Source organism: Paramormyrops kingsleyae, chromosome 4, assembly GCF_048594095.1.
Source record: "Paramormyrops kingsleyae isolate MSU_618 chromosome 4, PKINGS_0.4, whole genome shotgun sequence".
NCBI classification, from domain to species: Eukaryota; Metazoa; Chordata; class Actinopteri; order Osteoglossiformes; family Mormyridae; genus Paramormyrops; species Paramormyrops kingsleyae.
The window spans coordinates 35,840,942-35,863,406 of record NC_132800.1 but is presented as its reverse complement, the minus strand read 5'-3'; the positions used below and the strand labels follow the sequence as shown (position 1 = coordinate 35,863,406).

General features: G+C 46.4%; 2 protein-coding genes across 5 annotated transcripts in view; both read left to right on the top strand.

Moving 5' to 3' along the window:
- The first annotated feature begins 22 nt into the window (after positions 1-22).
- On the top strand, positions 23-10,147 carry LOC111845959 (hypoxanthine-guanine phosphoribosyltransferase-like). The gene is made up of 9 exons (XM_023815733.2): positions 23-154; positions 698-807; positions 1,063-1,246; positions 3,079-3,144; positions 6,083-6,100; positions 6,634-6,716; positions 6,828-6,874; positions 7,344-7,420; positions 9,057-10,147. Exons 1-9 carry the CDS (start codon positions 104-106, stop codon positions 9,102-9,104), a joined length of 684 nt encoding a protein of 227 aa, XP_023671501.1. The 5' UTR covers positions 23-103; the 3' UTR covers positions 9,105-10,147.
- Positions 10,148-14,830: 4,683 nt separating this feature from the next.
- The window catches only part of arhgap21b (Rho GTPase activating protein 21b), a 46,323-nt gene continuing 38,688 nt past the window's right edge, over positions 14,831-22,465 (top strand). For all 4 annotated transcript variants that reach the window (XM_023815721.2, XM_023815719.2, XM_023815720.2 and 1 more), the window contains exons 1-2: positions 14,831-15,208; positions 16,343-16,552. In XM_023815721.2, coding sequence (XP_023671489.2) covers positions 16,481-16,552 — 72 coding nt within the window. In that variant the 5' untranslated portion in view covers positions 14,831-15,208; positions 16,343-16,480. The remainder of the gene's footprint in view (positions 15,209-16,342; positions 16,553-22,465) is intronic.

Genomic DNA, 22,465 nt, shown 5'->3' with positions numbered 1-22,465 from the left:
GGATTTCAGCGATGCGGCTTTTCAGCGCTTTCTGGCGGCGTTACGCCCCTCCTACCCTGCGAATCCTCCTATCCTGACTCGCTGGGAATCGCGGGGTCCCAACATGGCAGACGGAGGTGCTTCGCAACTTGTGGGAAAAAGCGGAGGCATCGTGGTAAACTGCTTTCGATTTGATGCCAATATTGCAGAACGTGCGGTGAAGATGCCAATAACCGGAGCGTGGTGATTATAATGCGAATTATTGCTAAAATCCGATGTTTTGCGTAGCAGGACGATGTTTTTCTCTAAATTGTTTCACAACTAATGGCATTCTGGAAAAGTGAAACGCATTAGTGATACGCATATAAGGAGATGCACTGAAGCAACATTTAGAGTAAAACGCTTACATCACCAGGAATCGTATAATCAAAATGCCGAAATAAAATGTAAAACCCAGTAACAGTACTTCGGGCTGTCATTTAAAACTTTCTACATGTATAACATGAGCCAGCGTACCAGCTACCCACGTAAGACTTTACTATCATCATACAACGTTAATTTACAAGAGGGCAAAAATAAATTAAATAAATGAATTTACAACCGAACTTAAATGAAATCTATAAAATAATTTCAGGAAGACACGTGGAAAAATAGATATAATTATCCTGTTACATTTTCAGTATAGCAACATTACTGGCAATCTGCTGATTCTTTCTAGATCCCAGATGACTGGCCAGGTTATCCTCTGCAGCTGTTCTCCTATCCAGAGCATTACTCTCCTGAGGATCTGGAATGCGTCTACATTCCTCACGGCATCATCATGGACAGGTACCCCCCCCCCCCCCCCTGACCTCTGACATAACTGATCATTTGTTTTGTTATTTTATACACAGCAATAGAAATATTTGAACAGAAAAATTAATTAACTTAGGATTCTCTTAATGTGAATACCCAGAAACCTTCTTTGGATAATTATGGGAAACGGCAAAATGGGGTAAAATGTTCTTAGTGGGTTATTATTAAGCTGTAAAATCTGAGCACTGTCAGGTTAAGCATACATGGTCATGGACACACTGTGTGCAGGATTGAGCGTCTGGCATGCACCATAATGGACGACCTGGGTGACCATGACATCGTACTGCTCTGCGTCCTCAAGGGAGGCTACCAGTTCTGCTCGGACCTGGTGGAGTTCATCAAGGCCCTGAACCGCACCTCTGAGAAATCCCTGCCTATGAGGGTGGCTTTCATCCGTCTGCACAGCTACCTGGTGAGGACAAACACACACATACACACACACACACATACGCAGACATACACACACAAACACGTACAAACCCACATCTTTGGGCAAAATCCTAATATATACATGACCACACACACACACACCTATACAGTTTGCCAAAACTTTTTTTTTTGTGGACATAAAAACATTTACTGCGGGAAGAACACAAGGTGAGCTGCACAGGGATGTTCATGTGTGCCTTTGTGTCAAATCAGTAGCGTTTATCTGGAAATAAGTTTGTTCTGCAATCTCTCTGGGGTTATATTTCAAAACTACACCAATAATTTGAGCCTGACATTTTAGGAGATTATGCTTTGTCAGATCATACTTTGTTGAAGTTTACTTTTTCATGTTCTGCTCGAATATCTCCCAACCTGGTGTTACACCTCGAGGCAAGGACCAGATACCTTTCAAATCAAGATCACCAAATAAACTTGGGTCTTTTATTAAGCTGCGCTTTTTATAAATGGCTCTCCTTTCTCCTGAGAAAGTACGTTGGTGACCGGATTACTCTTCATGTCATTGTAAATAGAGGTTGGATACTGTTTAATAATGGTATTGCAATTCCTCTTTAGGGCTAAGAATGCTGTTCTGACTGCGTGTTTGAACATGTGAACAGGAGCAGGAAAAGAACCAGGCACAATAAAAATTGGCTCTTGTCAACTTCTCCCGCCATGGTCTGAGTGAATTTCAGGCTTGCCGGTTCCCATGCCTTCCATATTGGCTGCTAACCAGCTCTGCTGTAACGTGAGGTTACCACACGCTTTAGGCTAATGAGACACAGCCAGGGCCCCAGATCCTCCCCCCTGCTCCTGAGTGGGTCGTGTCCCCTGCGGCATGTTACCTACAGGGCTGTCGTTCTGTTGCTACATCTTCTGCTTTAGCTTAAGGGTGCATTTCTGATTTCTGTCAGCAGGGGGCGACATTGGTACAGCAGAAGGGAGCCAGGCCTAACGGGTATTCCCTTAGTATTACACAGGTACCTGCCAATCGCTGATGAGCTGTCTGCAGCTTTTGTTTCTACCTGTCGGAGCGAAAGCAGGCCTGAGGAAACGTGTCGCTCCGATGTTTGGTCGAGCGCTTGGTGCAGGGCGCGGCTGGAATGAGGGTACGAGTAGCTTGTTTGGTTGTTTCCCAGGAAGCGAAAGACTTTGTTGATCTTGTTAGTCTGTTTTCTGTGTGAGGCTTTATTATGCAAATTACATGATTGAGGTCTAATGTAGGCAAATCAGTTCTGATTCATTCCCCCGAGGAACAAAAAAAATACTGAACACATAATTGTAAGTGACCCTGAGCAAGATGAGTGGATGGATGGATGGACGGACGGACGGATGGATGGATACATTGGTGTTTTTGTGAAGTTCTGCTTGAATGTCCCCACATGCAGAGCAAGAGTCATCCTTTGTCTTTGACTCATGCATTTACGACTGCTTGAGTGGTTGGGAAAAACCATTTTGAAAGTGAATCACCTTCATTATATTTTTGTGATGTGGCGGTCACAAGGTCGCCACACTGTCAGGCGCTGGAAGGTCATGTGACGATGGGGGAGAGGCGTGGGAGTCATGTGACTGCCTGTAGGGCATCTTGAACGGTATGAGGATTAGAGAGAGGTCCCCCATCTACCTGCCTCTGAAGTATATTCCGTAATGTGAGCACAAGACGGTCATTGTGGAGAATGTGGCGGCCCTAAGGAATGTGGAACACCCATACTGGGTGGCTCCAACGAACAGAGACACACTCATATGCTTTCAGCTACGTGGAATGGAGCCTGGTAAGGTGATGTGAGCATCATAGTATGACTTCTTCTCCTGTTTCAGAACGACCAGTCCACAGAGGACCTTCAAATAGTGGGAGCAGAAGACCTTTCTACGTTACGCGGGAAGGTACGTCCTCACCCACGCAGACAGCCGAGAGATGCTTCACTGGGACGCCTCACACCTGCTCTAGGGTACAACAGCCAGTCCTGGCTGCAGCGATTCTAAATCCAGGGGCCTCTTTCTGTACCCTGGGTGGGCAAAGCCTGAAATCTCAATATTCAGCAAGCTACAGTTCCGTGGTGTGACTTAGTATTTGTCCCTGTTTTTATTTTCTTTCTTTTTTTATTAGACCATTGTTCTGCCTCAATCAGGTCATGTACTACTGGCCTAAATAGCAAAAAATGCCTTAAAATGAAATTAATTAAATTTGAAAAGCCGAAGAAGGTTTTCTTATAAACAAGAAGATTAACAGTGGCTGAAGGAAAGAGTTGGTGCGATGGGAGAGTTTTTCAGTGAAGCTGAAGCTGAAGATTCACGTGTTCAAAGAAGCCACAGGCCAGAAATAGGCTTCTCTCCAGCTGTGTTTTCATACAAATGTCGACATTTGCAGCAGGGCCTGTGTGTTAATTATCCTGAAGCACAATTGAAGTTTTGTTCCTGTTGGATTTCCTATGACCACCAGAGGGCAGTTTTTCATGCAATGCCTGATCCAAGCACAGATTACACTCCGTGGCACTTCATTACTGCAGGGTAGGATTTGCTTTGGCCTGGAGAAGTGTTTCCCAACCCATTATTCGGGGACCCCCCCAACAATCCACATTTTTGCTCCATCCCAGATCCCAGCCAATCAAGGACACCGAATACCTAGTACAGGCTATCGGGAGCAAAAATGTGCTGTCTAAGGGTCCCAAGGTTGGTAGACACTGGCCAAGAGAATTGAATTTTTCAAGGCATGGATGGCTTTAGCGTGTGTGGTCATTCACCTTCGACCACCCCGATTAACAAGATGTTTTTGCCCACCAAAATGACACTGACTGGATCTTTTTGTTTATGACACCGTCCTCTGTAGACATGATCCCAGCAAAGTGTTTCTGAGGTTTTTTTCTGAGCTGTTGCCACCAAGAATCATCATACATGCAGAAGCTCGTAGGTCATGCATATCGCCTGTTCTGAGGTTTTGTTGACAGTAATTGAATCTATCCACCCCACCTGTGTGCTGTATGTATCGAGTCAGCCACCTGATTCTCTGTTTGTAGGAACAGGTTGTTGGCATTAACAAGCAGGTTTATCTGAGTGTAAATCTAATCAGTAATTAGTGGCACTTTGCACCAGGATCTATTGAATGAAATCCTGCCCTAAACTTTGCCATTTATTTCCAAGTCTGATGATTGGGCTGCTGAAGGTTGACAACGATGAGGTCAGTGGTCATGGGGCAGGGATAGGGAATGCCACCGGCGTGACACCTCAACGTCCCTAAATGGGACTCGCTAGGAGTCAGAGATTCAGGAGTCACTGCTTTTGCCACCATGTCTGTTAAGCACCGAGGGAGGGAGGCGTGGGGGTAAGATAACAGAATGAGCATGGGGGTGGGGGTGTCGCAGCAGGGAGGTGAGAGTGACTCAGGGATTTAAGTCCGTTCAGAGGCTTGGCTGAGTAAACCTCAGTCGCCTGTAACTGCATGTTCTGAACTATCGGCGTGTTTGTAATTTACTTTTCGGCTGAGTGAGTCATTGTTAACAGTCACAGTGCCTTGTGGCTTTTAATCACTGCACAGGATTTCAGGCCATCGGGGACCTACCCAGACCTTGCCTAGAAATGTCACCGTGGGCATCCGCCCAGTTTGGGCGCCCTGAGTCTGCTAGGGTATCCGTGCCCTTCTGACGCCCCTGGTCCTACCAGTGGCCTGATACTGCTGGAGTGAAGAACATACCTTTACTCTCATTCCATGTAAAACCTGGGAGGTCATAGGTTCTAATCCCCTTTGGAAACCTGCAGTCTTGTGCAGGCGGTCTTAATGGTGGTCTGGGTGGGATCCCTGCAGATGTTTTGGAAGGTCCTGTGTTCTGTTCCTCGGCCGTCGTACGATTAGATGTTGCATCTCTGTTATGTTGACTATCAGCAGATAAACAACAAAGTCAGTCCTCCATGCAGGGATTTCACTGCACATTCTCTGCTTTAAATCCTCCTCACCTGACATTTTACACTCCAAAGTCAAGTCAGGGGTAGGAAAGACACTCCAAAGCCAAGATATAGATATAGGGGAAAACAAAGTATGTTAAACTTTGATGATATATGCGTCTTGCACTTCAGCAGACGCCTGTGAGTCATTTTGATACCCTAGTTTCATTATCACGACACACTTCGCAGTGAGGCACGACGTCATGGTGAGGAATGGAACCTTACAGGCAGATGGCTGGTCCTTATGCACCGGGACTCACCAGCAGGTGTCCCAGTTGCAGTGGACCACCAGTGGCTGGCAGATTCAATTTATGAGAAGGTGTCTGAACACTGTGGTGCACTATTAAGGCCTGCTAAGCACCAATGCGGAACACAGAGCAGTGGGCGTACCAGGGCGGGTTTGTTGATTCTGGGGGCCCACTCAAAAAGTCACTTTGGGGCCCCCTCTCTCCCCCCATCCAGATGTTTAAAATAAACTAAATAAATAGCCAGTGAGTAGAGCTGGAAGACTGTGGCTAGCAAGGTGGTAAGCAGAACATGCTGTGAAAGCATCTCCTAAATAAATATGTTTATGTAACATTTAGTGTAGTGGCTATTTGCGACCAACAGGGGGCTCCACACAAATGCATGGTTTAAGTGGTGGTAAACACCCCCACTCTGTGTGTATGTGTATATGTGCGTGAGGGAGAGCAGGAGGGACAGAGGGAACCTATGAGTGGGGCTCCAGCCAGCCACCAGCTAAATGTAGCGATGATGAGAATGAACCCAAGCCACGTGACCCCAGGTCTGGGAGACACTTGTCTTTGCAGCGTGATGAACCTGGACGAGTTGCAGCTTCATTCCTAATCAGTGTGACTTTTCCCTCCTGTTTTCACATGCGATGAAGAACATCCTCATCGTGGAGGTGAGTCAGCGGTATCGCTCCCACACGTCTGTGCCAAGTCATGCTTCTTTGCTTAAATGCGGCAGAATGCGGCGGCTTTAACCACTAAAAAGAAAGCCCATTTCTCCTTAGCCGTGTTTGTCTGAAAAAAGAAGTCAGTATGTTAAGCATTTTAAACCGTGCTCAATAATTAAGGATAATTACTCCGCTGACTTTTAATACATTGTCTGTCACTTTGATTCACATGACTGCAAGTTAATTGAGGAGAAGATTAGAAGTACGTCAACAGTTTTAATTGTATTCTTGATAAGATGGAGCCATTGGTGCAGACAGATGGCAAGAAATATACTCTCATTGTAGGTGTTTTAGAAAACGTATTTGTTAGGTGCCTCTGAAATTCTGGAGTGACTACAGAGACGTGTCATTCTTCAGTATGGTCTGTGTTCTTCTGTCTTTAACCAAAATAGTGGCAAAAGTCCATTGATTATCTGGATGCTATTTAGATGTTTTCGTTGGGCCAGACCCAGTTTCAGGTCTTTGCTGCTGTCTGACAGGGTATAGTTGACACAGGCAAGACCATGAAGGCTCTCATGAAGCACATTGAGGTTTTCCAGCCCAAGATGGTGAAGGTGACTGGGTGAGTCAGGCTCCCTGTTCCCCATGGCACCACCTCAGGTCCAACCAGCAGGTGTAGAGATGGGCACCAGGATGGCGCTGACCCCCGCTATGTTTCTCTTTCCTGTTCCAGTTTGCTGGTAAAGAGGATCCCCAGCGGAATGGAGACCCTCCCTGACTGTATGTGCCCGCCCCTTCCACCTCTGCAGCCAATCACAGCTCACAACCAGTAGTTGCCCCATAGTAGGCATGGGCGGTACTTCATTTTTCATACCCTCGTGCCGTCCAGACACTATGCTGCAATACAGGGTGTTTTGATGGTATTTTCAAAAGCAACATTGTTCCGGAATTCTGAAATCTTAACGAAAAAAATGGCGTACCAGCTGTGGTAAGCCATGTTTCCTTAATTCTGCTCAAGCTTAACCTAGAGGCTGTAAAAAGTATATCAAACTTCAGGAAACTCTTCAGGAAAGTGCCCGGCCGATATGATTGGCTCTGTAGTATTATTGTTGCGCTTCACATCATTAACACCATGGTGCTGGTCCATGATACTGCGATCTGTTGCTTGTTTGTACCTTGTCAGCATGGTGTGTTAACTCTTATTCGCTCTGGAAACCACTGGTATTTTTCTTTCTCCATGTGCTGTGAGATGTTGGATTCGAGATCCCTAACCGCTTCGTGGTTGGCTACGCGCTGGACTACAACGAGTATTTCCGGGACCTCAGTGTAAGTTTCCCGACTCATTGTCAGTGAAGTGAGGGGTATCTTTGAGCAGCTTGAAAACAAAGGCTGCGCTGTGTCCATGCAGCTACGGAGCTGCACGCCCTCATTTACGCCCTTTGTCTGAAGTTGCGTCATTCAGGCCTGCATTACACACAATTAATGCACAGGGAGCAATCGACCGTCAGCCACAGTTCCTCACCGCCGTGTCTGTTGCAGTTCAGAACAGCAGCCATGGCTGCATCTACCTTTTCAGGGGCCCCAGGCAAAGCTTTAGGCCCCCCTACCAAGAAAACTGATAGGGTGTGTCCGAATTTTAGGGCGTAGGGTGTTCACACTGACAACTAAGCCAAAATTCAGTGCACTGAAAGTACCCGGATGGTGCACTGAAAACGGCCAGAAAACGCAGTGCAGAATGATGGACACTACTCGCACTAAACGGACGCCATTTTGACTACGTAGCGGAAGGGGAGGGATTTTCGGCAAGTTTTCATTGTTAAATTAAGGCGGACAATAACACAGACACGTAAGCCCAAGCGGAGGCAACTGCTTCATATAAATCTAAGTAACGTTAATAAAATTCTTTTACTGATGTATACTGCGGTGTGTAGCATGTCACTATCTGATGACAGTTATAGATAATTTGAGTTTGCGATTATATCGACATAAAAGAGTTTGCACACATAAATGTTAGCAGTTTTTTAGCCGGTTAGACGGTAGCAGATAGGTTATATACACGCAAATAAAACCACAAGGAAATTCATTGTAAACAAAACACGGCAGATATTTTGGCGCGCTAGAGAATCGCGATCAAATGCTAGTCCGTCACTTCCGGTAAGTGCAAAACGTTAGTGTTCCATTTAGGACACCCATGGTAGTGTGCTCTACAGAAGGAAGTGCGCACTGCGCACTACATCTCAGTGCACTGAGGTAAGTGCGCGATTTCGGACACACCCATAATCTTTTCACATAATTCAGGGCCCTGGGCAACTGCCTATTCTGTCTTTAGCTACAGCCGGCTGTGTTTCTGCCTGCGCATAAATATTTTAATTAACGTTTTTAATGATTTTTCATTTTGTGTAATTATTCCTATTTAGAAATTACAGCCTCTCCCTAGGTTATGATGGGGTTACGTTCTGACAAACCTATCCTAAGGCGAAAATATCGTAACACAAAAATGCATTTTAATACAGCACACCTAAGCTAACAAACATCATAGCCTGGCCTAGCCTACCTTAAAAATGCTTAGACCAACATTTACGTTAGCCTACAGTTAGGCGAGATCATTAACACAAAGCTTAATTTATAAACAAATGTTAATGTAAAATTAATGTCAGTGTAAATTACATATCTCATGTAATTTATTGAATAATGTGCTGAAAGTGAAAAACATTTACCCATCGTAAAATCTAAATATCGTAATAGATGCACCATCATACCCCGGGGAGCGTCTGTATAAGTATATGAATGCTATACTGCCTAGTTCACCTTTCCCTAGATCCGGCTTTGAAAAAACTTTGAAAAATATATTTTTAAAAAGCAGGACACGTGTGCGAAGTGAGCTCCCACTGAAATTTGATTTACTTGTCGATCGGTGCTTCTGAACCGCAGATTTTGACCAGCTGTACCCCTTTGCTTTCAGCACATATGCGTAATCAGTGACACTGGAAAGAAAAAATACAAGATCTGAATCTCGTGCCTTCCCAGAAGCCCTCGTCAACAATTCCACTGTTACGACTAACCGCCTGTACCTGTGCGCTGCTACTCCACGTCCTGTGCTTTCTACGCTCCACGCGAGGCCGCCGGGAACCACAGGAGGATTTGGCCGTTGCCGGCAGGGATGATACGTACGCAGCCATTTACAGTTAACGCAAATGTACAACTTATCTGCACACTTTTGGCTGATTGCGTCCAGCTTTAGGAGGCAAACTTTAACGAATGCCATGGACTGGTTATGTTTTTAGTGATGTTTTAAATATGTCTTACATTTGGTTTTTAGTTTTGTTACATTCCAGAATTTTCTGAGCCTTGGTTATTCTCTTGTGGTCTGTCTTTGCAGGAACATTTTCTAACACAAACTGTTTAATACTAAGATAAGTTAAGATGGACTTTATCTTTTCTTTTGCATACAGCAGCAAGTTAGGTAAAGAGCAGGAAATCATGCAGTGCAAAATACGACAAAGTGCAAATAATGTAGACAAGTAAATGTAGTTCAAATAGGTTAAAGCACACAATATACAATAACAATAATAGTAATAGTACTACTAATAATGAATTGCTGTATGTAAAAGCTAATTTAAAAAGTTTCAATCATGTATGAATGTCTTAACGGGAAACCACATGAACAGCTCAGAATATTTTGTACACTTTTTAATATAATTTTTTAGGTAGATGATGTCACGGGTTTCATTTTCTACACCCTGACAAAGGGGATTTTCATGCAGTTCGGCGCTGATGCTGGTGAAGCTGACTTTTCTTTGAATCGGGGGGGGGAAAGAAGCCCTCCGTCGCAAACGGTCTCTCACTGTGCCAAAGCTTAATAACCTAGCTAGGTTACTGTGATGGGGGTTATACACTATTTTATTTTACTTGCTTATAATGTTCAGGCTGCTAGACATCTAAATGCTTTGGTTTTTCTGTGCTACAATGACATGTTAGGGCTAATAAACATAGCTGTGTGGTTTTTTTTTTTTTAAATCCCGTTGTGTTTGTGCTGGTTATTCAGAATTTCAGCCGTGTGCTAACGGGCGAGAAGGTGTGTCGCCCCGGATGATGTCATCTCTGCGTAAACGTAAAGGAGACGGGCGCGGCATCACGTCACCTTGGCTGCCGCGGGACTCGGATAGGCAGCGGTCGCGGTGGCCGGTTCAGTTTACTCCCTTTGCGTTTCCTTCCAGCCAGACGTCACACGTCGCTCTCCAGTGTGCCGCCGAGCTTCTGCCTGCCAGGCACATTCCACGCATACAAGCCGCCTGCTCAGGGAGAAAATGCCGCCGTTTGTGTGCTTTTCAGGGGCAGTTGGATTTTCTGCTTGCCTGGACTTTACCTAATGCTGGCATTGTGACCTTTGACCTTACGGGCTATTAGAAAGGCGAATGTCTTGAAATTAAAGGTCAGGTAGAATTCTTTTAAAATCCCTGCTCCTTAGATGGTTTCAGTGACACACATTCCTTATCAGAATATTTATTGCCAAGCTGATGAGTTATTTCTGTGGGGGATGCTAGAAATAGCCCGTAGTTTTAGATATAATTAACTTCCAGGACACTACCAGTACAAGACTTGATACGTGGCACATCTATGCACGTGGAAAGAAAGGTGTTAGGGGACTCTCATATCCTGAATTTGGAGGTGTCTGTTTTTAGTCTCTGGTAAACGATGGATTGAAACAATGGAAGGAGTGCTCATCATGAAAGTTTATCAATCGGAAATTCTTCAATTAAATATTTGAGGTTAACAAATGACAATCTGGCCATTCCCTTTGGGAGGGTAATCATTCTCTTAAGGATTTTGCCAGAATTCTTGGCTGGCTCTCGTTGTGGTCCCAGGGCGGCTTTCAGATCTCTCCCGCCAGATTGCGAAGAGGTGACGCTTTTGCGAATCCTTCGCAAGCTCTTGCGGGTGTGAATCCGGGGCAGCGGGAGGCAAAAAAAAAACGAGGATGTAAGAAGATAATACATTGTACTATTTTACAATAGTGATTCCCCCCCCCCCAAAGAAGTAAGAAAATGTATTTTAAAATGACAGTAAAATTTTAGTGATGAGTTATTTCAAAGTTACTTGTTTTATAATTTAATCTCAAAAATAATAAAGACTGGGATAGCAGCTTTTCAAATGGTGCAAATAAAAACTCAAGACAACACATGTAACGTTTAACAATAAGTACATGATGCAGAATAGTCCATAAGCATGTGCAGGGTACAAATGGATAGGCCGTATACAGTGGTGCTGTGCAGAGGGGTTGAGAAGCCTGTTCCTAACCCTGGCATTGTGCGCCATCCAGTACCTTCCACTGGATGGCGCACAAATGGTGTCCGGGGTGTGATGGGCCACTTAGGATGGCTGTGGTTCTGCGACAAGGAGAGTTATGGATGTCTTACGGGGAAGGTAGCATAGTGCTGGCAACGATGATTCGCTACAGAGCAATTCTGTCTATCGCAGTGCGGCCACCAAGTCGGGTGTTGACATTATAGGTTAAGATGCTTTCAATAGATAAACCATGAAAAAAAATACTAGAAGCTGCTGGTCCAAGCTGATTTCCGTAGTGTGCACAGGACGTACAGCTTCTGCTGCGCTTTCCTGATCAGTGTTGCGGTGTCGTTGGGCCATGAGAGGTCTTCGGTGAAGTTTGAAGCTGGAGTTCCTCTCCATTGCAGCGCCGCTGATATGGATGCGAGCGAGGCGCATCTTCTCCTCAAGTCGACAATGAGTTTTTTTTTTGGTCTTGTCCTTGAGAACTCATTAACTCTACCTCTATGGACTGACTGCCTCTGGTGTGAATCACGGCTGAAGTCTTCGCTTGAGCCTGACAGGCTGGGGCTTCAGTGAAACTCAGTTACACTAGTCTTCCCAAATACTTAAGCAACGTCAGCTTGTATCAGAGGCTCACGGGAGCCATTCTGTGCGTGACGGGTATTTCAGCGAATGAAAAGAGCACTGCAGAAGTCATCGGCCACACACCGCGGTATTGGTTAGCTTTTCAGATGACAGCCGCCGTACGTCTCATGGCTGTTTACGTCTTGCAATGCATGGCGTTTCTTACAAATGAAAACTAGCGAAGTAAACTCAAAAAGATGAATCAGACCCAAGGATAATCTGGACGATTAGTTCTGTGATTTAATACTATTACAATTTACACATCTCAAGGGAATTCACCAGAGATTGGCTCTGAATGGTGTATTGTCACTCAGGTGTGTTTTTATACATGGATCTGAGGTATTAAATGAATTGTTTTATGTTTATGATTAAGCCTTGGCCTGCAGCAGGGGCTGGAAAACGTGCAAAAAAAGCAGCAGTGAATGTCCTTGTACTAAACCCTGAATAAACTCTTTCCCAGCTTCCGCGGCTGGCGTGTCCCGGTCCCACCTCTCGGGAGGTTCACGCTCACATGCGCCAGAAAACTTCACCTGTGCTTTAAGGTGATGGTCACAAAGTCCCAGGGGCAGATCTTCCAAAAAAAGGCCTTGTCGCCATATGAGAAGAGGAACAGGTCACCGCCTCGTATTTTGACCGCTATAGCCGGAGAGGTCACAGAAGGGACGATTCCTCATTCCTCCGAATCAGGCCAGATTCAGACGTAGGCTAATGTGAGCACCAGCTTCAACTAGGAACTGCAGTGGGGGCTGGAGAGGAAAACGGCCGAAAGAGAAACTGACAAGGCCTGAAAGTATTGTCTGGGGCCCTTACCACGACGATCTGGTAACAATGGCTCTGGAATCTGAACAACAGGTGGCTCTCGAGTTGGGGGGAGGAGGAGGGGGGGGGGGGGGGGGGGACAGGGGGGTAGGGAAGAAAGGCCTATTTGTCTGGCCTGAAAATAGACCTCATATACTGTAAATGTCTTTCTTTTCAGGTCTAAAGCGAGCGCAAACACGGCTTCAGAAAGACCTCAAACCAAAGGCGAGGAACAAACTCCCACTGTTTCCAGATTTAAACGTGAAGTTTCGGTTCTCTGTGGAAACAGGAGTTACTGTCGCCAGGCTGTACGGCAGCAAGGAAGCACGCTGCATTAAGTGCGAGAAACGCCACTGAAAAGTGCAGAGTTTACTGAAAAGATTTGCATTTAAGACTTTTTTCCTGGACTTGCTGAAAGCTCAAGGATTTATTGTGGTTAACTGATTATTTTTTAAAAGGCAGAAACATTTATTAAAACAAACTATGATGCAGAAATATGTTCTGAATCTGCCACGATCCGGTTGGTGATAAAATCTGAGGGTAATCTTCCCATTATGGTTCATTAAATAACATTCTGAAGTTTAATGGCCGTAAATATGCTATTTTACTCAATTAATCCCAGTGGAAGAATACCAGCATGTGTTCAGTGTTAAAGAGGAAGAGAGAACAGTTCGTAAGTGAAGGCTGACCGGTGGCTGATGCTCCAGCTCCTACTCGATGGCCAAAATCTGGCCCGTGTAGGGATTACACACGCTTGGCGGCCCCATGTCGACCTTGGGCACCACACCACACTCCTGAGCTGTCTGTTGCTGTGACGACCAGAGGGTAGATCTCAGACTGCTGCCATTCCCTAAGCGGGGAGGGCCGGTACCACTTGCCGCCGCCGCTGTGGATCGACGCTTGGTAGCAGACGTACGAGAGCTTTGCATTCCTGTGCCATGCGGAGAAGGAGGAGGGGGGACGAGGATCAAAGAAGGAGTTTTGGAGTCATGCTGTGTGTGAAGTATGTGACTGTTGGCAAGGACAACAGAGGCCTATGAGAGGCCTCTCAGAATATTAAAATGGAGGGCTGGGTCAAGGCACATCATTCTGAGGACTGGAGTGCAATTCCACTCAAGCTGGGAACTTTTATTATCCACAAACTGAGAGACAGAGATCTACTTCGGACAGCTTCAGTTCAGGCCCAGTATATCATACCACTTTATAATTCCCCATCACATTTATTAAGAGTAATGTTAAAACGTGAAGAAAAGTTTTATTCTATATATAATAAGCACCATACAATTTTAAAAAATCCTTTTAATTGTATATGGACGTCAGAAAAGCCCGCATATGTTGCATTAATATCTTCTGTCATTTTAATTTGTATTATAGTTTTGCGAGAATAAGCGAAACAAACAAAAAAATCTTCGAATATGACAGATTGTAAACAGATTTTGTTGTAATATCTGTATGTTGTTTATATGCACTTGTCTTTTATGTCTGCACGTTGAGCCTGGAGACACGCGATTTCGTTCACCTATGTATCCGTTGTGTACTGTTGCATGGTGTGAATGACAAAGTTCACTTACTATGCATAAAGATTATATAAATGTTCTCTTTCAATATATACAAACATTTCAAGTATTTTTCAAAGAGCGTTAGATGGCAATAATTACTTGCAGATATTTTTAATTATGAGACTTAAAATATTAGTATACTTACAAAGAAACCCCCGAGCTGCCTCAAGGCTGCCTAGTAATGCCTTCCTAACATTTTGAAAATAAGTCGGAGTAACTCTCTTTATCTGGATATATTACACCGTGTCGGTAGCTTTTCGCACCCAATACAAAACGCAGGCAGCCTACCTCAAAAAACAAACAAAAGTATATTCTTTTTAACTTACCTTTGTGTGACTAACACATTATGTAAGGACACATCCGGTTGGCCGATATCTAGAGGAACGTTTGAAAGGCGAACTACGATTGGGCCAGCACCGCGCGGGGCGGGGTAGCCCGGTGCGCGGAGCTGGGAGCGGTTGAGTCGGTCAGTACTGGCTGGGACTCGGTCGTAGCGCCGGGCTGTATGTGGTAAACCGCAACGTGCTTCTTGCCTGACTCGGATTTTAAACAGACGCGTGGATTCGGACCTCCGGCGATGTTGCTGTAACGTTGGTTCCGTCCATTTTTTGGGGGGCGTGGGGAGGATACACCAGCGTCCTACCCCTGTGTAATTTTTAAACAGGTAGTGGACACTGCGCTGGTCCTGAGGCTCCTGCCACGGGACACTTTCACACTCATGTCGGCGCAGGACGTCCCGTTTCCCCTCACATTCGGTCTGGGCTCTTCTGCCTTAGGATGGGGGCGAGCGGCGGGGCTTCTCTGCCTTTTTTCCACGCTGGTTGTGTATGAGCAGGTCGCCCAGGTAAGTCCCCGGTCCGACTGGGGAATGGGAGGGGGGTAGTGTAGCCGAAATAGCGGACCGTGACGCGTAGGAGGGCTCGGGACTGGCCGGCTGCCCGTCTCCGCCAGAAGTTGGGGATACACGGCAGTCGCATGGAGTTTTGTGTCGATGTGGGGCGGTTGTTCACTCAGCCCCCCTTCCTCCATCGATAGCCACAGCTGCCCAAACAAGCGAACAGAGTTTAGTGCTCCTGGCTTCCCCTTTCCCCCGGCTCTTCTGGCCGGACTGGCTGTCGGAAACATGGCAGATGGGTGTCCGCGCCGCGCGTCCCGGCGAATCTGGCGCTGCCGTCACCGACTCCATCCCCTTTGTTTTGCCAAGTTCACATGTTGATGCGGGTCGGCTTCTACGCTGCCCGCTTTCCACCCCTAGACTTGCACCGAAACCCTTACATTTTTTACCGTTTAACTCGGATCACTGTTTGCCTTTTATATTAAACTTTACGGCTCCAGTTTTGTACAATGTTAACCCCATTTTACCGTAAAAAAACAGCTCAGATCTAACACCACACTGCTGGGGCGGTGTTTATTATCTCAGCCTGTCACGGCGCATAATGACCCTTATTAAAATTTCAGAAACTCGGCTTACCAAGCAAACAAAGTTACTTTGTAACAGCGTCTCGACCTTTAATTCAGCGATATTTTCGCGTTCAACATAAAATGCAAGTTTAAAGACGTCTATAAACGGCCAGTGTCGCCTCGTCACTTTGCTGGTTACTGTAAATAAAGTTTAGCCATGCACTTCCTAAATCGTGCGTCCTTTCCCTTTTTGTTTTGTTTCCCATTAAATGGCTCCATTGACAGCTTAAACGCAGAGCTTCCCCCCACGCCCGACAAGTAGGAAAACTCTCACACCTTTCGCACTTTGACACCTGGCACAAAGAGTCGCCGCACTTCTGCATGGCACTGCTCGCCTTTGTGTGCTTTTAAATTCACTTTATTTTTGTTTTTATATTTTAGTAACTGGCTGCCGATTGCTTTATCTGGGAAGACCGTCGTCCCACGCTTTCTTCTGCCGCCAAGTGTAATATCGTAATGGTGTCACTGATTATTATTTATTCATTAAAATCTGTTTGTGTTTTGCTTTTAAATGCAGATCGGTTTTAATAATGAAGAAATGACGCGAGAAAACGGAGTGGATTAGGAGCCGCCCCGTCCCCCTGCTCTTTATTTTCCCTCAATGCGGGACTCGGACCGTCTCTGGATTATTCTGATATTTCCTCTGAAATGAAACATGGCGACACGCCGGAATGGAGCACCAGAGGAGGACAGCGGCGGAAAGCATGCTGCTGTTCCGGCCTGCGAGGTAGGGGGTGGGGGAGAGGCGCGTGAGCACGGGGGCTGCTGCCGCCCGAAGGGGTGTGTGTGTGTGTGTGTGTGTGTTACGGCATGGGATGAATGAAGTTTGACCTTCGTTTTCCAAACACGCGAATGAGTGCTGAAGGCTAGCTGACAGGCTGCCGTTTATAGCACGTTTAGCCCAGAATCTTCCTTCACTTTTGCTATTTTAATGTCTGGGTGTATAGCACAGGGCTGTTTTCTTTAACCAGACGCCTGTCGATTTGTGTTTTTGGAGTTCACTGAGTTCACTGCTGAACATCGCAGAATTTCCCTCATCACAAGACCCTGCTGAAGGCTGCTTTTCACTAACAGCTGCAATAATTTACCTTGTTTAGACCCCGTCCGTCCTGTTTGTGTAATAAAAAGTAGCTTGTTTTAAAATGCTGACTGCAATGAAGCGTTGAAGCGTACCCAACTGGTTCAGGTTATAGCAAAGTGTGCTGCTCTCTCCTGCCTCCTTCAGAATCACTTCTGAATAGTGTGTATTGCCCTCTCCAGCCAGGTGTCCTATATCCGCTTGTCGCCTTTCCTAGACACACTTGGGCTTTTGTTTTTGGGGTCTAAGCCGTCATAACCCAACTGCCAAGCAGCTTCACGGTCCGGTTTATCACATCTGTGTCTCATTTTGGTTTTTCTCCTCCCCAGAGTTTTAGCGTCTGGGGAGGGGCAATGTTCAGAGAGCTCGGTGCTTTCTTGTGGCTGGTGATGGTGATGGTGAGGAAATATTTCCTGCATCAGTCTAAATCACTGAATTGGCTAGCTTAGCAGACAGTGTATGACTTTGTAGTCTAGCCTTACATTACCTGCTTTCGCTGTGACCACAACTCAGGGATGCTTTAGAGGACACCCACGTAGTGGCTTTGCAGGTGAAAATCCGTCTTGCGCAGAAGTGGAAAGCACCCATGTGGGGAACTTGCGCCCACTGGCATCCTGGTTCATGCCAGAGCAAAGTGCCAGGCCCCACTGGCATTGCCTCATGCATTCAGAGGTGACTGTGGGACACGCTTTCCAGAAGGAAACCAGCTGAGGGGTGGGTGTTTGTTTAAGAATGAGCGTACCTTTGTGTGTAATGCGTGTGACGCCACTTCTGTCTGTCTGGTAGACTGGGAGTCACTGGGGGTGGGGGGGGACGGGGGCTTGGATTACCTGCACTGTGTTCCTGAATCATTCCTTCAGGGTTCTGGCAGCTGCTCTGTCAAGGTGCTTGTGTCTTGTGGCGGGAGGGATCTGGGGGTAGTTTGCATTTCGCTCCGTGACAGCTGATGGTGCCCAGAGGCCAGTATCACCCCCCCCCCCCCCACCGTCTCTAGGCGAAGATCGCCCCCTCTGTGGAGGTTTCACAGCGGTGTCAGGAGTCTGTAGGGAACAAGACCGGGGTATGGGGGGGCACAGACTGTACTGTGACTTTATGAATATGCATTTCTTCTGCTCGGGGGGAAATGGTAAATAACACAACGTGGTGGTTTCCCCCCAGTCAGGGGTCCTCCGGTCTATAGGCTGCGGTTGGCCCGTCTCTCTCATGGGAGGTAGCTGTCACCCTGGTGGGGGCTCCCCTGCTGTCATGGTGATTTAAGGACCAGTCCCTGTCTTCCCCCCTGGTGAGGAGTCATTAAGACCCAGCTGCTGCTGGTCATTAGTCGTCTTGCTGAAGGTGGGGTCGAGGTGCGTCTGGCAGCTGGGGCCTGCGTCTTGTCGACCTGTGTGTGCGTGTGTCTGTCTGTATATTAATACGTATCTTTCTTTGTCTCAATGGGTTCAGCTTTTGCCTCATGTTTATGCTTGTGTGTGGGTGTTGTCAGTCCTACCTGGCTGATCTGCTTTGTGTCACCCCACCCCTCACCCCCCCCCCATCAGCCTCACCCATTGCTGGTGTTATGAGGTGACTTTTTCGGGGGGGGGGAAGAAAAAACAAACCCGTCCGTAGCTCTAGTTTCTTCCCTCAGTTCATAGTCCTACTGTGGAATGGAATCTCGAAATTCCCCATAGTGCTTGTGTGTGTGCCATGCGATGGACTGGCTTCCTGTCCGGTGAATACTCCAGCCTTCTGCCCTATGTTAGAAAAGCAGATGGATGGATCTCCTCCTGCTTCTGGTTGATTTGTAAATGTAGTGGAGAAACGGACTGACTGTGTGCAACTGAGCCATTACTTAAGGTCTGGCCGCATATTAAATTATGGCTCGTCTGTGTTCAGATGCTATTGATGGTGTTGGGTCTTCCTAGCTTCTTGCTGTTCTGGCAGGAACTTCATATTGATGTGGTCAGTATTACATGAACACAGGGATGCCTGGTCTGGAATGTGAATTCTTGTTTTCAGATGGACATTTTTGTGATTTGAGACCCGAGACACCTCGGGGTGTAAAATAAAGAGCCTGTACTAGCGTCTTCTCCACACATGAGCCTCGGCGGATCTTGTGGCCCGTCTCTGTAACGTGACACTTGGGCCCGGCCTGACGACAAGCTTTCCAAACCTCCTGCCTCATTAATTTGTCTATTCCAAGTGACCAGGCTATGACAGACGTGGGGGAAACCTTCCACCAGCAGTGTTTATGCATCTGCAGTGGAACAAACGGGCCTGTTCCCCCATTGGCCCAGCATGCCACAGTGTGTTCCGTACCTTCTGCCGAAATCCTGTTTTACGCCTGTCATCCAAAGGGACCGTCTCTCTCCTCTCTATTTTTAGCCTGTCGGCCTTCCGCACATGCAGTGCAGTTTTGATCCACCGATATGTATCACTTTTCCTCCCTTTTTAAGAACATCTATTGTTGTGGTGCACCGAAGTGGAAATTTTTATCAGTACCAATAACTGAGGAAAGGCCTTGCACCATTTTTTTTTATCCTGTTGAAAACAAAAGATTGATCTTCTGGCCAGATTTAATAATGAATTTTAAACAGGCCACAGGCTTCATAAAGTCTTGTGGGCCGGCACTGTGAGACCTTTTCTAAACGGTATTTTACTATTTATCTCTAGGAACCTTTGTGCTGCTAATTTTCATCCATCCATCCATCCATCCATCCATTATCGTAAGCGCTCAATCCCCACTGGGGTCGTGGGGGACCCGGAGCATATCCCGGGAACAACGGGCGCAGGCAGGAACCAAGCCTGGGCGGGCGTCAACACGCCGCAGGCCACTAACTTTGAATACCAATAAAGTTTAAGTATTAGTTCAGTGCTGACATCTTGATTTTTAATGAATATTAGGCAATACCAATACATCATCCAGTATATTTTGCATCTATGATCTATTCCATGAGTACTTATTTGTAGGGCTGTAAATTTGTGAGGACTCACTGTGATGTTCGGTGGCTCCGCTTCTCGGTGTTATCTGGCTGCGTTAATCTGAGCTGGGTTTTTTCTTTAAATTCTTAAGTGCATCCCGACCGCTGTTGGACCCCAGTAATTCCGGATCAGTAGACAAATCCCCCCCCTAAGTCTCCAGAGTTTCCCCTTTCCCTGCTTCTGGTGACTGATGATATCACTTCCATAAGGCTCGTCTCCTCCCAGGGAAAAATGATGGGAAAATCCCCAGTTACAGTCCTGGCTGGATGCTTTTGGTTAATCTTTCTGTGGTGGTCCCATAATGTGTACACTAGGTGCTAGATGAGGTTTCTCTTGTCATCATGGTTGACCTGGTGGACGACGTTTTTGCTGCTGCAGTTACGGCAGCTCTGACTCTCGTTGTGGTGGATGATGTTGAGGTTTCTGTTGGGTTTGGCTTTGCTGTCATTGGATATTAGACGGGAAAGTGGTCGAACTGTGGTAGCTGCTTGTTAAATTTTTATTTATGCCCTACTGAACTAAAAGCCATGTCTGCGTGCGGCTCCTGGGAATGGTGCTCCTATGTTAATGTTTTGGGGAGAACTTTGTTCCTCTACTGCCAGGGTCCTGTGATTTGAAGTTAGTCCTCTTTAATATACCTGGGCTTGGACTCCCTAACCCTACTCCTGGCTGGTTCAATCATGTTAAAGGAACAGAAGAGGATGCAGGTGTTTGAAAGCTGGTCTATTGCTCTGTCGTTCATGTCTTTGGACTCCTGTTTGTAATTAAACCACAGATCTGGTTCTGGGCCTGCTTCCCTGTGGAGTTGTGGTTGATGTGAGCAAAGATGACCTGCTTGGAATTTGAACTGTTATTCAGTGGCTGATGTCAAGGATTGCTCCCTGCTGTCTGTTGTGACAGGGCATGAAGAAAGGTTGGATTGTGCTGTTGTGGCCAGCATTCTGGCCCGACCTTGTTTGTGTTCAAGACTCAGCCTGTGTCATAGTCCTCCGTGAGCATTGCCACACAAGGCCCACTGATGTAGTTTATAATTAAGGGCTGTTTATGTGTCAGGACTGCGATATGTGGTTTATAACCAAGGTTTTGTAGGTCAAAGTGTAGATTTGATGACAAAATGGAACGGAATTCCTCGTTGTAGGAAACGTGCAATTACAAATTCCACTGTTTCCGCCGCTGTCTGATTGACTGCGCCTCAGGGACTAATTAATTAGATGTGAGCTACTAATTAGCAGAGTGTCATCATCCTTGGGGTGAGACACAGCTGGTGTGGGCTTTGAGTGCCCTGCCCATGCTGATGTGGTCCGAGGTTGACTTCCTTGCTGGATGCTCTTGCCCTGTTCTTCCTCCACATCCTTCATCTTTGTCAGCCAAGCACAATTCTGGGTGGGTCCCTCGGCAGTCCTTTTCCAGAGCACGTCCGCCCATTGTTCAAGTGATGTGGACGTCCTGGAGCTGAAAACGAGCCAGGGAGGTATAGGCAGGCATATGGGGGTGACAGGCCGGCGGGCAGACGGACCGGGGCGAAGCAGCGTCCGCTCTGATGGACCCCAGGCCAAATCTCTCCTTTCCCTGGTGTCCAGAGCCAGACTCTCACTAGACTTTTGAATTTTCCTGGCTTGTACCCATGTCGCCTTGGCTAGTTTTGCCTGCTGCAGTAGGTCTGTGCCAGTCAGCAGATCGGGACACAGATCTCATCCCTTCTTCCCCATGAACATGCAAAGCCAAACCAGTCGGTGCACTGATACCGATTGTGTTAATAAATGCGTTTTTTTTGTGCTCAGCCTTGCCCCAAACACCCAGTGAAGGGAAACAGTGCTGTCAGTGTTCAGATTTTTTCCCCTCTCCCCCTGAGGGCATGATCTGATGCAGGAATTATGCAGTGTCAGCTTTGATTCGATGTGGCCTGCCCTTAACCTCCCCCCCCCCTTTAAATTTAGCAGCAGTGAAATAGTTTGTGGCCCTCAAAACTGACAGCCCTCTGTACTCTGTGTGGAGTAACTGAGAATGGCCTTTGTATCTACCATACCCCCCCACCATCATCTACCCCCCCCCCCACACACTCTGAACACCTGGGGAATCTACGAAACCTTTGGTCACCTTCGGCTCACTGTCCCTAAATGGAAGCCAAATACATACAAATTTGAAAGAAAAAGGGCTCAGAAATGAATAATGATTTGCCACTATGTGAAAATAACCCCTTAGCCGGAGCACCCACAGGGCCAGGCAAGGGGTAACTATTTTTTAAAAAGCCCCATTGGGTGTCACCAGCCACTGTGTATCCAAATTTACTGGGGCAGGTTGGGCTACCCCACGCAAACCATGTGACAGAGGGCTGGCTTGATGTGTTCATTTAGGTGCGTTCAACGGACTAAATGTATGATTCAGTATAACCCCACAATGAATCAAATTAAAACAAAACCTTATGACAAAAGTTTTTTTATCCATATGTAACATTGCTTTATAGATAAATTCACATTACTAGTGAAATGTGATATACTTTCGTTACTTGACTAAATGACAAAATTGTATCATTCTAATAAGGAATGCTTAGATTATTTTAATGCAAGTAATTAAGTCTGCCTGTGAGGACTATAGTTAAGA